Raw genomic sequence first — 18,917 nt, 5'->3', positions numbered from 1 at the left:
TAAAATTGAAATCTAATAAGGCAATGTATCGTGTATATCATATAAAATGATATTAAAGTATATCATTCAGAAACATTAAGCAAATCTCAACCATTTGTTTATGGCTATTTGTTTCACAGAGCAGACGGAAAAACAATTAGCGTTTCCAAATAATGAAATACCCAATGAAACCGCAAAATTTGCTCTCCCAAATTGTTAATGTTTTCCATTATGCTCATTGTTCAATCCAATATATTACTTTGCAATATTTTAATTGATCAAATTTAGAGATTTTGTATTTTAACTGCTCTGACAAAAAATATTACACTGTCAATTACATCGTCACGGGCGTAATTGGATAGCCCCTTAGGTTACCAGCGAATAGGTAGGGAAAAAATTAATAATAATATTATAATAAAGCATACTCTCTCTCTCTCTCTCTCTCTCTCTCTCTCTAATAATATACCTTCCAGAATTCAGATTTCAAAATCTTAACAACAATGCTCGTCGTCTTCAGCCGATATCTCGGTTTACCGCTCTGAATATTTAGTTGAAGCTAAAACTAGAACCGAAATGGGAAACCTGAAACTCCAGTACAGCTAACAAGCAAGTTTTAACAAGGTATATCGACTGACGACACCGAACCGATCCCTAACGTTAATAACTATTGAACAAATATTAAAATGTTAAGGTAATATCTCCCGGCCGATGTACGGGTGGGAAAGTTAAATTAACTTTACCAATTTCGGTGGTACAAATTATGATTTTCTCAACTTGTTTGTGTTCATTGAAACACGTTGAACGCTTTCAAAACATTACGGTCATTAGTATTTGCCTAATGAATTTTCGATAAAAGTTTATTACAAAATTCTATGGTTAAACTAAATTATAATCTATACTTATTTTTTTTATTTATCTATACTAATCTATACTATAATATTATAAAGAGGAAAGATTTGTTTGTTTGTTTCGAATAGGCTCCGAAACTACTGGACCGATTTGAAAAAATATTTTTCCATTAGAAGCCGACATTGTCCCTGATGAACATAGGCTACTTTTTTTTTTTTTTTTTGGGTCATGTGTGTTTTAATGTTTCCGAAGCGAAGCGAGGGCGGGTCGCTAGTAATAATATAAAGCTGAAGAGTTTGTTTGTTTGAACGCGGCAATCTCAGGAACAGCAGGTCCGATTTGAAAAATTCTTTCAGTGTTAGATAGCTCACTTATTGAGGAAGGCTCTAAGCTAAGCGCTAAGACTAATACAAACGGAGCACCAATAAAGAATGTTTCAAAATCGGATTTTTTTTTCTTTCTACGCAAATGAAGTCGCAGGTAAAAATTAGCGTTATGCTCAAGTGACTATTCCACGCGGACGAAATCGCGAGCAAAAGTTAGTAGGTAATATGAAGAAAAAAAAAACTGAACGAGACAAAAGTAAAATTTATTTTATCTCTCCATTTACCACTACGATATATCGGCTCATACGAGTATATATATGTATGTATATACAAATATACGTATGAAAATATCCATATTGTTCATCGACTCCGATTACAATGTTTAATATCAGGCAATTTTATCTATTCTTTTAATGCTTAGATGAGTTGTCGAGCTTACGGCCTACCTGGTCTTAAATACTTACCTGAGCCCATAGTTATCTACAACGTAATTGCCGCAACCTACCTTGAGATGTGAGTTCTAAGATCGCAGTAAAGTATAAATAATAATAATAAAATAGCTTTATTTGATTCCTCAAAAAATTTAGATAGAGCTTAATTAATTTAGTATTTAATAATTATGTTACTAAGTAACCATAATAAATCTACTACTCGTGCAATTTGATCTCCTTCTAATGTTGACCCCCTCAGGGTAAAAGTCTCCTCCAAAGAATCCCGAAATCCAAAGCATAAATAATATATAATAACATAAAAGTAAAAAAGTACCTCCTTGTTACGATAGATTATTGAGGGTAACATAATAAAGTCTTCTACTATGGACATGGGTTTCTATTCGATCTGGTGCTCTTGCAATAGTCAACTATGGTGATCGGTTGCATGGAGCGTATGCTAACGGCTTGGCTTCGCCCCTGGCATTGCTGACGTCCATGACATAACAGTAATCACTTATCAACGGACACTACAAGGACAATAAAACAAAAAGGCACAGCAATTTTAAAAATCTCTCGAATCTCTCTTTATTCGTTATTGGAATCTAATTATCCAATTTTGAGCTTCTCAGTATCTAATCGATAAAATTCCAACGTTAAGACTGTTCAATAATTATACTAGCTTTCCTGTGTTGAATTAATGATTTAATCGTAACATTCTTTTTTTTATTGCTTAGATGTGTGAATGAGCTAACAACCCACCTGGTGTTAAGTGGTTACTGGAGCCCATAGACATCTACAACGTAAATGCGCCACCCACCTCGAGATATAAGTTCTAAGGTCTCAGTATAGTTACAACGGCTACCTCACCCTTCGAATCGAAACGCATTACTGCTTCACGGCGGAAATAGGTGGGGTGGTGGTACCTACCCGTGCGGACTCACAAGATGTCCTACCACCAGTGATTACGCAAATTATAATTTTGCGGGTTTGGTTTTTATTACACGATGTTATTCCTTCACCGTGGAAGTCAATCGTGAACATTTGTTGAGTACGTAGTTCATTAGAAAAATTGGTACCCGCCTGCGGGATTCGAACACCGGTGCATCGCTACATACGAATGCACCGGACATCTTATCCTTTAGGCCACGACGACTTCAGTAACTTCATATAAGTTCTAAGATTCCTTCAGTTTTTCTACATACCGTCTAATGATTACAATATCACGAATCTTCTACAAATAAAGCGTTTTTGCTATTCAAATGTCGAATGAAAGTGAGCTTCTGTTTTAACATAGTGTAAGTGAACAAACTTTAGTATACTTCACGTAGCTACTTAATTTTAAAAGTTAACATCACCATTGTACTTTGGGCTGGCGTCAAACGTTTAAATATTGGAGTCAAGTTTAAATGAAGTTTCCTTTTATCTAAAGTACGGAGATGGTAATTTTTTTACACACACCGACGCGAGAACATTATATAAAATATGATAATAATATATTACTATACAGATCACCGATATCGGTAACCTAAAATGCATCGAGCATTTTGATAAAATAGAGAGAGAGAGAGAGAGAGAGTATTCTTTATTGTACACCAAAAAACAAATAAACAGTGCGATACATTAAACACAAAAAAGTACAATTGGCGGTCTTATCGCTAAGAGCGATCTCTTCCAGACAACCATCAGGTAAAATAATGCACGATACAGGAAGACCGGTGCTATCATCTTGATTTTCAAATAAAATTAATTAGATATTGTTAATAATAACATTAAATTTACCGCACTTCATTCACAATTTGATGTGAAACCGTAATTCTCTAGAGCAAACAATGCACGAAACAATGATTACAATGTAAAGGCCTAAAAACAGTAAATTTTCAATCATAAAAAAAAAAAAAAAAAAAAAAAAAAAAAACAAAAGCTATGTTCATTCGAGAGGATTCCGTTTTGAAACAAATGAATCTTCAACATTGAAATATCCTTTGTAATTAATATGGTAACATTTCTGATATGCTTAAGTAGACGATTGCTACTTTTGTCATATGTGATTGAAAACTAATATAATCTAGTAATACAATAAATTAAAATGCGTGAGAATCTTATACATACCTTTAAACGAGCAATTCTTGTATAATAATATATATAAGTATATAATCTGAATCGGCTCCAACGATTTTCATAAAATTTAGTATACAGGGGATTTCGGGGGCGATAAATCGATCTAGCTACGATTTATTTTCAGAAAATGTTGTTTTATTCGTGTTTTCAATAATCAACTCTTCCCGACATCTATTGGCGAATAATAATACTAGTTTTGTTAATTGAGGGCAACTAACCAAGATGTCGTTATCAAAAAAAAAACCCTCATCATCTAGTAATTATTTATAGCAAAAATTCCTTCCTTTATAGAAATGGGAAATTGGGATTACTAATACAAAAAACTCGGAAGATACTCGTCGTATTAGTCTTCTCTGTTAATAAAAAAAACCCTGATCTGCGACCCTAGTCTACTATCGGACCGTAAACTGTTTCTACTAGATTATAGACCCTTGTAGATCCTCGCAATTTACTTACTCTTATTGTTAGCCCGCACGAGTAGCTACCGCCCACCAGCTTATTTCTGCCACAAAACATTCATGCGTTAACGATATAAATACCAAGTGAGCCGTGAACTTATTCACTCGACTAGAGTAATAAACAAACAACAAAAATATTCTGAATTACATTGTATAGGAACTTTTTTTTTATTGCTTTTTATGGGTGGGCGAGCTCACAGCCCTCCTGGTGTTAAGTGGTTACTGGATTCCATGGACATCTACGACGTAAATGCGCCACCCACCTTGAGATATCAGTTCTAAGGTCTCAAGTACTATAGTTACAACGGCTGTCCCGCCCTTCAAATCAAAACGCATTACTGCTACATGGCAGAAATATATATAAATATAACAAATTATAATTTTGTGGGTTTTATTTTTATTACACGATGTCATTCCTTCACCGTGGAAGTCTATCGTGCACATTTGTCGAGTACGTATTTCATTAGAAAAAAATAGTACTCGCCTGGGATTCGAACACCGGTGCATCGCTCAATACGAATGCACCGGACGTCTTTATCCTTTAAGCCACGACGACTTTAGGCGATGTCGAGAATTGAAGAAGAAGCCATCCGGCTTTGGAATGAACGCCCCTCCACGGTGTTTTCCGAGCGCTATGACATGTCCTTCTTCAAACGAGGCTTGCGGAGAGTATTTTATGGTAGGCAGCGGCTTGAATCTGCCCCTGGCATTGCTGACGTCCATGAGCGACGGTGACCACTTACCGTCAGGTGGGCCGTATGCTCGTCTGCCTACAAAGGCAATAAAAATAAATAAAAAAACAAATAAATTATTTTCTCGATCAATCTACAAGTTAGATTACAAACTACAATGTCAACGCTAACATTGTTAAGTGATATTGAACATGGACAAACGATAGCAAACACACACGGCAGGTGCTGCCGTAAGATCCTTTTATCTGAAAAAAACCAGTCTATATAGAAAAAGGGGGTATCAAAATAAATGCAGCTAGACACTTGTGTATTTACATCAACTAAAATATGCTGAATACAAATAATACAGACTTTATACAAATATGCTAAAATATGCTTAATACAAATGATACAAACTTAATACAAATATGCTAAAATATCCTTAATACAAAACTCTCAATCTCATTTTGAAAACTACTTTAACGGCTTAATGTCTCTTTTATTATTGTCATAACGTTTTTTTCGGTGATGTATACGCGAAGATGAAAACCCAAGCGAAATTTTTCTGCGTAAAATGAAACGTAAACGCCAAGAAACAGTTTTATAGAAAAACAGATGGTAGTTAATACTCAATTACTGTCGATGAATAATCCCATAATAATAAACCTTTAAACCAGGTTTGGGCAAATGGCGGCCCGGTAGAATTTTGTCTGGCCCGTGAAGCATGGTATATATTATTATTAAAAACACAAATATTAGTTTTTGTCTAACATACATTGGTGCATAAAATTATATATATATATAGTAAATATAAATATAGTATATTAAGCAATACTGATACATATTATCAGGGCCGGTCGGAGCCAAAATTTTCTCCCGGACAACTGCTCTTTTCAGCGCCTCCTATTCGAAATATAATTGTGTTAATTGAACAATTACAGTATGTATAATAGTCGCACAATATAAAATTAGAAAAAAAAACTGTTTGACTCGAGGTCTGTGGCCCGACTATCAAAATATTTGCCAACCCTTGCTCTAAGCTCTTTGAAGCGTCGGCAATAATATATTAATAATTATAAAAAACAAACCCGATTTTAAACGGTATAAAATTATTTTTGAAAATATGTCTACGGATCCCGAAAACCTAAGAGCGTATACGAGTATTACCTATGTCAATCTCACATTTGTGAGACCCGTTTGAACTACTAAGAGTTTTGAAAGCTGTCAACGGAAACAAAAAGACGATTTCGAAGTGTAATTGAATGTTTCTATCGAGAGAGCAGGCCCGCGGGACAACGAATGTACGCACGGAATTCATTTCAAACTTTACCTACCCCCATCAATCAAAACCGAATCTAAATTGGACAACATTCTCGTTTGTTCATGGGATATTCTGTGAAAAAAAAATTAGGATTTATCTTCGCTCTTTAACAAAATCGATCTTTAACAAAACGTACAAAACCCAAAATTGGTGACGTCATTCAAACCTCTGTGGGTTCCGGTAACTACTTACTTTACTGCTAGGACCTGTTGTGAGTCCGCACGGGTAGGTACCACAACCATGCCTATTTCTGCCGTGAAGCAGTAATGCGTTTCGGTTTGAAGGGTGGTGCAGCCGTTGTAACTATACTTGAAACATTGGAACTTATATCTTAAGGGGGTGGCGCATTTACGTTGTAGATGTCAATGGGCTCCAGTAATCACTTAACACCAGGTGGGCTGTGAGCTCTTCCACCCATCTAAACCATAAAAAAATCTTTTTTTTTATATAATTTTTATTATATTCTAAATTTAAATTTAAAAACATGTACAAAGTAAATGCATAAATTTAATTTCGAAATACACAATTGTTTTCATTTCATTTGCAAAATTGTTCTGAATTCTCCCAAAGGATTCCCGGAAACTGACTATGTACACGAACAAATACCTGAACAAAGCAACTTGAAGTAGAGATACCTAATTGGTTGCGTTGGATAGAGTTTCGCTGAATACCCACATTTCATGTGAAGTTGAGTGAATAAGTTGCATTTTGCAAGTTAAAGGGCTTAATTCTATTGTACAATAGAAGACCATCATAATTTCACTCTACAAGAATACTGTTATACGCAAACAGAAGGGTGCCTTTATATGTATTTAGTGTAGAGAGTACAACCAGGCTCTGATCACCAAATATCTGGAAATTAAGCCGCGATTCCATGGTACTTTGGTATCTCTGGGCTCCTTTTATGGTATCCCTAGGTATGGTATCCCGTAAATTTTACGATAATTGTTAGAATTTACATCGAACAGGCTCTACGGTTTTGCACTAAATATCTAAAGCAGTCAAAACACACAAACACATACAGACACAAGATTTTTTTAAATTTCCAATATCGAATTCTATTTAAAACGTTCTCGAAATGTTCGGAAAGACAAAAGTAAATAGCGCAAAAAATATCAAAACCAAACCGACTTCATAGGAGGCTTGCATGAAATGATTCAATTCGCTTTAGGCAGAAACGGACGGTTTTAAATCGCGGTCTAGCGAATAGCAACAAAAAATAAAAAAAAGAGATCAGTCAAGATTTTGTGTAGTTGGAAATCTCTTTTTTTTTAGTTATAGGTACTCATTATTAGTCAATCCTCCATTTGTAGTTTGTACGTATGATATGTATTCTAATTTTGGTTTGTCAACTAAATACTAGTTTTTTTTTATTAATTGTTACAAATGAACTGTTTTCATACACTACTTACAGAATGAAATGGAAATTGTAGGTTTTAAGTTTTCACACTCCCTAATCAGTTTTTTTTTTTCTTTTTCTTTTTTTATTGCCCTTTTAAGCGAACGAGCATACGGCTTTCCCGATGGTGAATGGTTACCGTCGCCCATAGCTTTAGCAATGCCAGGGGCAGAGCCAAGTCGTTGCCTAATGCTTTTGCATTGAAATACCTACTCCAAATCCTTTTCATTTCCTATCCATTTGTATGCAAAAATTCACAAAATTTCACATTTCAAAAATTAAAGCGTAAAAAACAAACAAACCTACTTTTGCATTTATTAATAAACAATCAAACATTATTTATTTAATAGGTTGTTCAATATCGTTAATGCTCTGGAGTTGTTATTAGCGCCATCTAGTACAAATTATAGAAAACTTGTAAACACTTTGAAAACACTGAACTGTGCTTTAATACCGCCATCTATAAAAATTACTGTGAACTAAATGAAAACCTCGAAATATCCCTTAAAAGTTTTTCTATAAAAAAATCGCAGCACAACCGCGACTTTTACCTTTTCGTCTTCTAATAAAAATGTTATATAGAAAAAATACACTACATACAGAATTACATTGTTTTAATAATATTATTTCGTTAATACCTTAGAAGTTGCTTATCCCCGATGAATTATTTTCTAATACGTTCCAGTTGATGTTGTTATGTGTGATGCATGCATTAGTTTAATTTAATTATAATGTGTAACGAGTCTGAGCTTTTCATTATATTAATTGCTATGTTATCCGACAAGGCTGTGGTTAACGACTGAGTAGCATAAATATTTGTTTAATAAAACTGGCAGTAGTTTAAATAAACTAGTTACTGATTGAGTAAAGTCGATTCGTGAAAATTAAAAACCGTAATTACCGGTGAGGGACTGCCGATATTCAAACTGTCGAGATGACAGAAGACTTCACGCCCCTTTAACGACTAACTTAGCGCATAGACATCTCCATCCAACTTCAGATACGAGATAAAGTGACCTTCAAACCGAAATTCATGACCGCTTCGTGCTTGATGTCCTGAATTTTATTTTATTGCTTAGTTGTGTGGACGAGCTCACGGCCCACCTGATATTAAGTGGTTACCGGAGCCTATAGACATCTACAACGTAAATGCCGCCACCTACCTTGAGATATGAGTTCTAAGGTCTCAGTATAGTTACAACGGCTGCCCCACCCTTCAAACCGAAACGCATTACTGCTTCACGGCAGAAATAAGCTGGATGGTAGTACCTACCCGTGCGGACACACCAGAGGTCCTATCACCAGTAATTACGCAAATTATAATTTTGCGGGTTTGATTTTTATTACACGATGTTATTCCTTCACCGTGGAAGTCAATCGTGAACATTTGTTAAGTGCGTATTTCATTAGCAAAATTGATACCTGCCTGCGGGATTCGAACTCAGTTGCCTCGCAAGATATGCACCGAACGCTTTAGGCCACGGCGACTTCATAACCGATTAATCCTGTATTAACCGATTTGTTTCAGATGTACAAAGTGTTTGATGTGATATTGTGTATGGAACGTAGCCTCAGTTAGCGTCCCGACCCCAATGAACCGGCTTTCGACATGCCTCAGTCCCCTTCACCTCGTCTGCGTCATTACAGGTCCCCTCAACAATCCAAGCATGAAAATAGTACCTTGTATTATAATTCAATGCACGAACACCTAATATGCATGACGCTTGCGTTATATTTATCATTTGATTATGTCACATTTTCCTATAACGAAATATAGGAGCCATTCTCTTAATCAAATCACCCACAATACATTAACAACGGAATTCACTTAGTGTAGTACATTATCCAGCTTAATATAACACAAACAGGGCTAGTACAAAACTAGTTTATTGAGAATCATTGACGGCATATCACACGGCGAATAAATACGAGTAAATCATCTAAATCGCTTATAGGGTTTATTAGGTACTTGTAGTAAAATCGATCACTCAGTAGTTTTGAAAACCAGACTGAAATTGGTACTTATTAAAGTGGCACATTCAAATTAAAATCTCACGCGAACGTTAGCGCTTAATTATAACAGTTTGAATCATATCACACATATTGTTTCGCAAATACGCACTTTGCCATAAAATAGCAATTTCATTACAATCTAGTTTTAGATGTATTGTTTTAAAATTAAATTAATGTTATCGAGTCGGAAGAGTTGAAACAAGCTGATACAATGGCTTATCACGGTTTCCACATTGTTCGCTCAAAACAATGCGTAAGTAGATAGGAAGTTTACGACTAAATAGGTTCGCGTTTAAAGGATTTCAATCTGAATAATCACGCAATTTCCACTCCGGCAAACATAATAGAGGCCGCTGAACAGTACGTCTTCAGAGTCACAGAGGGTAGTCGCTCATCTGTATACCGAGGAGATACGGCTTATCACGACTGACACAATAACACCGCGAAGTAATCAAACGTGCCTTTATCTATCATCGTTATAAGCACGAAACTACATAACAAAACCTATAAACTACATACATTTTATCTAATATCAACAATTCATTCAATCGTCTATCTCTAAAACTACGCCGATTCTGGAAATTGAATGATTGAAAATACTTATTTATGTATCGCGTATTATGGTGCCAAAAATACATTGTCAATTACAGACAGAGGCGGCGTAGGTCTCCCATAGGAATGGTGCACTTATCGCCAATTGTTTGTTGATAATACGTGTCGACAGGCATAGGAGTGGTTATTACTTAATATCGGTAGTTCAGTTTTATCAGGCCGTTGATGCGAACACAAGGGCGCGATATGAGACTTCACGCTTGTTCGCTCCGTGTCCCTAGTAAACCACGTATCACTGTCTACATGTGTAGAGACACTAATTTTCATAAAAACAAATCGTAAGTAATTGTCCTTCGCTCGTTCTCTCACTCACCACATTATTATTTTTCACATTTATAACGTTGTAATCTTAACACTGTCCCATCTTTTGACAGGACAATGACCGCAATATGTTTCGTTTGCAACCTCCCGATACTGTCCCACCAAGTGGGGCTTGTGTGGGCCGGCGGCAACGGCTGGGACGAGCTGACCCGTTCCACACTAGAAGAGTCCACACTGAGGCAAAGACTCGGCAGCCGAAGAGATTCTGCGGCGCAAGTATCCTGTCTATCGCCGCCAGAGCCCGACGTCTCAGATCAACCCAGAGGTAAGGCTAATTTTTTAAGATAATTCTAAATTTGATGAATTTTACTAGTGGTCCCGCAGAAGTCGAAATTCGACTATAATTAATTGAAATTATAAGTTTCAACATTATTATGGTCCTATTGTTACAGATTTCGCCAAGACTACACTATAGACAAATACTCGTAATATTAAAGATAAACAATACTAACCTATTCTCAATTTGACTACAGACTTTAAGCAATAACAAAAGTTTGACAATAAGCAAAGAGTATATGTGTGTGTGTGTGTCAAATGCATGGTAGTGTGTGTAATGTTTTCTTTATTGATTTAATGTATCTTTTTTGTATTATTTTAAAAATATATTAGCATTGTGCACTTCCCTATATTCTCTATAAGTGTGAAAAATTTCATACTCCTCCGTCCGCGCAATTTTCGTAAAAAGGGATACAAAGTTTTTGCTTCACGTATTAATATATAGATTAAATAATAACAAATAATAGTTGTGAATATTTTCCGTTTAACATTAAGATCAGATTATATTAGTAACGATTTGCTTATGGCAGGTGGACCTCGTCGTCGTCGTTCATCCCTGGCCCAGCTGACTGACATTCTCCGTGAATGGGGAGGGGGTGGTGCTCCAAGAAGACAGAGAGCTCCACTCTCTAGAAGAGAAACACTTGCCGACCTAGCTCGATCACTGCCGTGGACACGTTCCGAACCTCCACCGCGTCGACGGCGTGATTCCTCAGCTGATTCTGGAATTAAGTCCATGGCTTCCAAGCGTCGTGATTCGAAATCGGCTCAGCCAGATTTCCGAGCGGAATTTTCGAATTATTTTGAACGAAGGGATTCAACTATTATTATACCAACAAAAGATAAACGTATGAAACGTCGTAGTTCTGAAGAAAAGGAACGTAGAGATTCAGTCGATGGTACTAGACATAGACGTGACTCCATAATTGCTCAGCCACCACGCATTGTAGCAACACACAGGAAGCGACGCAGCTCTCCACCTCCACCTGCTGCACCATCTTTCGTAGAAGTATCTTCCGATCCGGGTCCTTCGACTCAACCACCATCGGTAACCGTAGTCACTGTCCACGAACCAAGCCGATCTGACGGAGAATGCCACCCTATGACTATGCCTACGATTATAACGTCGGCTGTGACACCATCACCGACCTCACCAACAGTACCGACGACCAGCACATCGCAGTCAGTTCAAACAAGCCAAGGCACTCAAGCTGCACAGACTAATCAAGCGACCACTCCCGTTGGAAAAGCTCCGTTAAATTTAGGAGGTCGCCGAGACTCGACTACACAGTGTGGTCGGGCGAGACGAGATTCTCGTGCAGCTGCAAGCCCGGAACGCCGACTGGGTAGACTACAAAGACAAGCTACAGCATTCGATGATCCGACTGGTCCTCCTGGAGCCAGGCGAAGGGATTCTGGCCCATCCTTAGGTCCCGATGATGAAGGAAGAGTTAGAAGAGATTCTCTTAGTCCTGATTCTGCTGCTCGTCCAAGACGTGACCGTTCACAATTAAGTCCCGACCGAGCAGGTGGTGGGGAATTGAGTCCTTCAGCAGCCCGTCGCCGAAGCAGATTACGGCGTCAAGCTTCTTGTGCAAGAATGGGTAGGGCTAGAAGCCCAGAATCCAGTTCATGCTCCAGCCGGGATCCAAGCCCGTGTGCACGTCCTCCGGAGCGCACTATGATCCGGAGGCAATCGACTACAGAAGAAATATTAATTGCTCGCGGTTTTCGACGACAATCTACAACCGAAGAGATGATAAGGTGCCGAAACTTTAGACGACAAAGCTCACAAAGCGATGACGCTTGCATGCGAGCACGCGGTCGACGCGATTCATCAACACAAATATTGGACGGAACGATAGGAACTATGACTGTTGAGACAACAAGCACATTCTTCGATTCCAGCACGCAAACAGGTAAGCTAATTTTATACTCTCTTCTAAGCCAGACGTGATTATGACAGTCTGAAAGACATGTTTCTGTCACTCACAGGCATCGACAATGCCAAGAGCATAACCAAATCGCTAACTTACTTTAGTTGGTCTACATAAACATGTTGCTCATACACAACACCATATCTATATGAATCAAATAACTCTACACGTCGCTTCTCTGTTCAATATACAATATTTATATTCTGATTTAACTAAGTCAATATTTTATTTAGGTTTTCACTTTCATTGGTAAGCACGAATGTGTTCGAACAGATAAAGCACATGTTACAATCGCATGACTGAAGTAGACGGCGAAGCGAATCTGGGGCAAGGTTTTTTGTGGTACAAGGTAGCTTGTGAACAAATTTATTACTAACACACATGAATTCATAGTGATTCTACGATAAAAGAATTCTGCCGTACCCTATTTAATGAGCATTTATTATGCATTGAAATTTTCAATGTCACAGCGTCCCAAGCACAAGAGGGTCAACACAACTACGTTGTCTCACACAACATCGATCTGTCTATCGGTTACAATGTGAAGAATTCTTTGATACTATCTTCAGAGTGTGCGTGTCTCAAAACGATCTTTAGGTAAAGGTATTAGGCAAGGGGCCATTTAAAAAACAAAAATCGTTCCTAGACTCATTGAGTATCTTTCATACAAACATAATTCTAGCCTTTAAAAATCTAGCAATTAAGTTAGTCGATATGTCGACACGATTGAATTTATTTCTTAGAAACAAAACAAAATAACACATTGAAATTTAATTTAAAATAGCCACACGGATAAATATTGCAATCCTAATACACTAAATCTTAACTTAAGTTGCACAAGTTGCATACAAATTTAAAACGTGTTCAAAGATAAACGAGTGGCGCGAACTTTCATTCCAACACGAGCTGAACAGCTTTCGCGGTACGTGAAGCAAATTACAACAGTAAACTCACTTGCGATACGAGCACTACTCACTAACCACGGCCTAGCCACGTGCTCGACCCCCGCCCATTTTCGTCAGCCAATCGATTCGTCGGCAGCTCTCGTCTCTCTGTCTACGAGCTGTTTTGTCGACAAGGAGGCAAAAGTGAGAGGGACTCTCTTTTGTGAGAGAGAGATATGCTCAGTAGCGCCACAGTGGAGTCCTGATGTAGCTAGCTGTCATTTCGGAATGGCACAAGTAACAGCGCGATCGCGCGGATCATATCGAGATGAGATGAACGTGAACTCGTGGCGCAGGCCCGCTCGCCCGCGCCTTCTCATCTGTTGCGATCACTGCCATGTTTACTAGAACGAAAGTGACGTACCGTAGACAACGGATAACCTCAACAACAATATATCTGATAGCTTAAAAGCGTGATAAAAAAAAAAATACTAAAAATCAACCGTTCAACGTAGAAGCTACAACGAATCTATTGTTTTTTTTGTAAAGCGAATTTATTCTTGATAAAATTGCGGTTATTCGGTTTTGCTTATTCGATAATTCCGATCTGAAAGTATATAAATTTAATAAACTATTATGAAGGTGTTGTGCTGATATTGTTTATTTTTATCGTAAATTAACTCGCGTATCGAAAGTACTGTTATACTAGTGATGTTTAAATAACTTTATGAACTTTTGAACTGATTGCCTCCAAGTGTATTAAACAAAACACCAATTATATATAAGTTGATACAATTTATTGGATTTTTGCAAAAAATATGACTATTTTATAGTTTTAAGAGCGAATTTAGATTAGTAACATTTAAAATAAGGAAAAAAACGTCGTTAGGTGTGACCCGCATTGTATGCCATAGCAATGGTGAGTGAAACTTGACATTTTACATTAACGTCATTTTAAAATCTAATAACATTGTAAATTCATTTTTATTCTTTTTACATAAATAAACATTCCATGAAAACTTCATGCAAATTATTTTATAATCGTAATCTTACCAAAACAGACAAGCAGTCCACCTGATGGTAAGCGATCACTCGCCTCTGCACTTTCCAACACCGCATGCGATACGAACCGTGAGTTTACCTTCAACTAATCTTAATATTCGCTTTTTCATTGAACTTTTCGTTACATCGATTCCGTAGCTTCGTAGCTCCTTCGTAGAGGTCTACAGATCACATGTTTGATTGTTTGACTACGAGTGGCGCAAGAGCTATATATAGTAAAACAATTTTTATTATTATCATATTATACGTTTATTATTATTAGTTAATGAATGAAATTATATGTATTAAACTCTTAATATAACTCAAAAGGTAAATGGTTACAGATTTACACAATATACAGGATGTGAGCAGACCTTTTCCGAACTCTTAACTAAAATATACCACCACCTTAATGCGAATGAAATAGAATAATCATTTGTCGAGTTGACTTTGGGCAGTTTTATGACACTGAACATATTTAGCTCGCCACCCATCCGCTGCTACTGAGACAGCTTGAAAACTCATTTTGAGACATGAGGTCCGAAGGAAGTTTCGTTTTGTAAAAAATAGTCTCATGAAACTGGACTGCGAGACTGTTTTGGGTCAGACAGAGCATTGGTTACTTATACATCAAACCAGACACTCAAAATTCATAAAATTCCAGTATTCCATTTATTTTAGGAAGTCAATCTTTTATTGTCACATGGTGTGCAAAAAGTATTAGGGGTTAAAGTATGATCCTCCTCCTTGCGTCGATAATCCTCAATTCTGAGGGTCGTGGCCTCATGAGGTTTTCTTGGAAAAATACACATGGTGGGTCCCCGCGTCCTTCCACGGCAGTAGAAGAGTTGAAAGAGATTTAGCTCTTCAAGGCCGCTGAAGCCTTATTTGGGTCCGGCTAATTAACCGCCCCCAGACATTCAGCGTTGACTGTTTTACGGTGGAAAAGTCAAACTTCAACTCAACCCTCCTCTTTTCTCATCCGGGCTTGGCAGACGGCATTGGCAGAGTTGATAAAGTATGATAAATAAAGTAATTGCAGATTTGTATTGAAAAATTGAGATTCTTTTTTATTTAACATATTTATTTAATCAAAATATTTACCATTATTATCTATACATTGCTGCCATCTAATAGGAAGGTCATTTATGCCTTTGCGATAGAACTTTGGTGATACTAACTACCGTCTAATTATAAAAAAAATGTCATTGAAGTTTTTGGTCGTGTCTTGTGGTGAAATTGTAGAATCTAGTATTTGTTTGACTGGGTGTTTTACCAGAGTGCATACGAGCTATTTGATAATAAACTCAAGACAATAAAAGCGAGATTCACATATTGCATTACTTTTTATTATATCTACGAGTCTCGAAAACCACATTTTTTTGTAATATAAAATTATTTAAGCCACAATAATTCGTCCATTCAGTGCATTCTTCTTCACAAAACAAATAGGGACGCTGAATAAATCTTGGTACTCCTGACTCATCAAATTCCCAACAGTACGAGTACATTTCGAAGTAGAGCAATCAAAATTTATCAACCTGCCGTGTCATTTTCTCTTCGCTTAATTTAATTAATGTTTGATTTATAACGAGCTCGGATACTTTGTTCTGAAGTATCATAACATAATTTTTAAAGGGATATTAGAGGGTTTCCGCTCGAAAAGTAAAAAAAATTATTAAGTATTATATTGCTGTTACTTATTGTGTTTACAATTAAAGTGAATGAAGCATATAAGGAAACAAATAAAAGAAATGAAAAAGTAAAACAGTTTAATATTTAGAAAAAAAATTGAGGGAATAATAATTTTAATTTTAACGAACCAACAATTTTAACAAATCATATAGAGAGAAAAAGTTAAGATCCTTCCAAGAAACTAAAGATTTCATTTTAAAATGTTGCTTGCTTATGAAGGGTGTTGCTAACAGACGTGCTTTTTTTATAAGTCCGTTCGTTGAAACTATAATAGAAACCCTCCTTAAACCACCAACAACAACTGTACAGAGGCTTAACTTAATGAGTCTCGAACAAATAAATAAATACAGCATCATATTTTACATGTTAAATGACTATAGACGATCAAACAAGTAATATTAGAAAGTATCGATTTGATACATGATAATGTAAGATATTACGAGGAAGACAAATGAACCCATAAAATTTCGGCTTCTCCCAGAAATTTCTCGCGGAAAATTTCATATCATTCATTACCTACTCATTTTTATTAACAATAACTTGCATATACAAGAACGATAAACCAACTGAATATTGAAACAATATAACTCCCACGGCCCGTAACAATATCATCTTTGATTATACCTTCGCTATAAAAAGCAAATGCTTTATTTACGATCCATTTTACCGCTCTAGCGTGATATTAATTATGCCCTGTTTTCAATCAAATTCGTTCGTATTTCAATATCTGTTCCAATTATTTAGTTTCATTTACGGCTTCAGAATACCTCGTCTGTATCAAAATAATTTAAACGACTGTGATATTAAAATTTTAGTAAATGTTAGTAGTTGTTTCAGGAGTATCCAATCAAATATGGACTAAAATACAAATACTAATGAAATTGAAATAATAATGTGTTTCACGAAAGTTTACGTTTTACATCACTGCTTAACAAGAAGTGGTGTTAAAATGGGCATATTTAAACACTGAGGGAGACAGCAGTATTTAAAAAAAAGTGTCTATAATCTTAGTTCATAACGTGCTGTAGATTGACTGTCGATAAAAAAACAGAACATAGATATAGATTCACACGTTCAGTAGTGATACCAATACCCTGCTGTCAACGAATAGGATATCATAATAGCAAAAAATATGCCTACCATACTGGTCACTGTTCTCGTCCAACGAGCAAATTAACCCACAGACATATCCAACAGAGGCTCTCGCGGGATCTTCTTAGTGGATCGCTTTTCCGATCCGGTGGTAGATTCTATGAAACACTGCTCTTGCTAGGGCTAGTATTAGCAACGTTCCCAGGTTAGAGCTCCGTGAACTAACCTACTCATCAGGTTACCCTGGTATAGTCCTCGAAAGTTATCAGCTTAGGTAGGGGGAAAAAACCTACCATACTACCAAATTCTTTTATCTCTTCGTGCTAAAAGCCGAAGCTAATAATACTCTGCAACTTTTTTTTTCTGTAACTATTATACTTTCAACGAACGCTATCACATTTTCCAATGAGGTTCTCAATGTTTATCTGCCATTTTACACTGGTAATACAAATCTAATTCTGAAAAATATACATAGGTAGAAGTGGCGCGACGTTGTTCGTAACCTTACTTAGCGACAATGACCAGTTTTTGTCTGGTCTGCATGCTCGTCTGCTTACCAAAGCAATAATAAAATCCTCTCAAACCTTAAAATCCACATCACTTTTCAACACAAAGCCCAAAACAGATCCAATATTGCTTTTTAAATGAAACTCTAACTAATATGAAACTCTAACTCAATCGTAATAAATTTACATATAATTTACAATGTGAATCTCGATTCTAATTGACTTTAAGTGCGAGGTTAAAATCTATACAAGTTGTATTATCTTGGCCTGAGGCAATTTATTAAAATTTTGAACGAAGATATAATAATACACAGCGCACAAAGCGCAATTTTGAATTTCGACAATAATACTTCAAAGATGTATGTACACTGACAGATTAACCTTAGGTAGTATCGTGAAAAAAAAAGTTGTTAGAACCTGTGCTAATTACAAATTAAACGTCATAAGTGGTTGGAGGCTGGATCAGAGAAGTTATTTATTAAAGAAAAATCAAATCAACTAAGAAAATACTCTGTAAATTCTTCATAGTAATATTACTTAGATTCTAATAATGATTTAACAAGTTTTTAGTACCTGGCTAACTTCTATGTTGTTCCGGTATAATTGTGAAACTGTCTTTCAAGTCTCTTCTTGAATCCTGATGAGATAAAGAATTTATATTTTAAATAGAGATTAATAGACCTCAGAACCATCAGGCAATGCGACTAAATGTGGTGATAGAAGTTCAAGTTTCAAAGTTTTTTTGAAATTTGATTCCTTTTGCTTGCTTGCTTTTTTTAAATTGCTTTTTGTGAACTTGCTTTTTTTGAAGTTTGCTTTCCTGAATTTGCAAATTCGGTTCGAGTGAAGATTCTGTAATTAAATCAAAACCACCTTCTGTGCCTAAAATGAGGCAGAGAGAACGAACAGACGATCCTTTTTATTTTTTATATTTTTTATTGCCTAGATGTGTGGACGAATTCACAGCCCACCTGGTGTTAAGTGGTTA

At 36.4% G+C, this 18,917-nt stretch overlaps 1 protein-coding gene across 4 annotated transcripts in view; it reads left to right on the top strand.

Annotated features, from left to right (window-relative positions):
* rsh (Rap GTPase activating protein radish) overlaps window positions 1-18,917 on the top strand; it is a 319,148-nt gene that overhangs the window by 173,244 nt on the left and 126,987 nt on the right. For 2 of the 4 annotated variants that reach the window (XM_089734679.1, XM_089734678.1), the window contains 3 exons: window positions 9,081-9,199; window positions 10,552-10,763; window positions 11,305-12,693. In XM_089734679.1, the coding sequence (XP_089590805.1) occupies window positions 9,162-9,199; window positions 10,552-10,763; window positions 11,305-12,693 (1,639 nt within the window). In that variant the 5' untranslated portion in view covers window positions 9,081-9,161. The remainder of the gene's footprint in view (window positions 1-9,080; window positions 9,200-10,551; window positions 10,764-11,304; window positions 12,694-18,917) is intronic. The other 2 variants (XM_089734681.1, XM_089734680.1) reach the window with 1 other exon arrangement.

The sequence above is a fragment of the Bombyx mandarina genome, chromosome 18, assembly GCF_030267445.1.
Source record: "Bombyx mandarina strain Sakado chromosome 18, ASM3026744v2".
Lineage (NCBI taxonomy): Eukaryota > Metazoa > Arthropoda > Insecta > Lepidoptera > Bombycidae > Bombyx > Bombyx mandarina.
The sequence above is the reverse complement of the archived record's forward strand: the minus strand, read 5'-3'. Positions and strand labels throughout refer to the sequence as shown.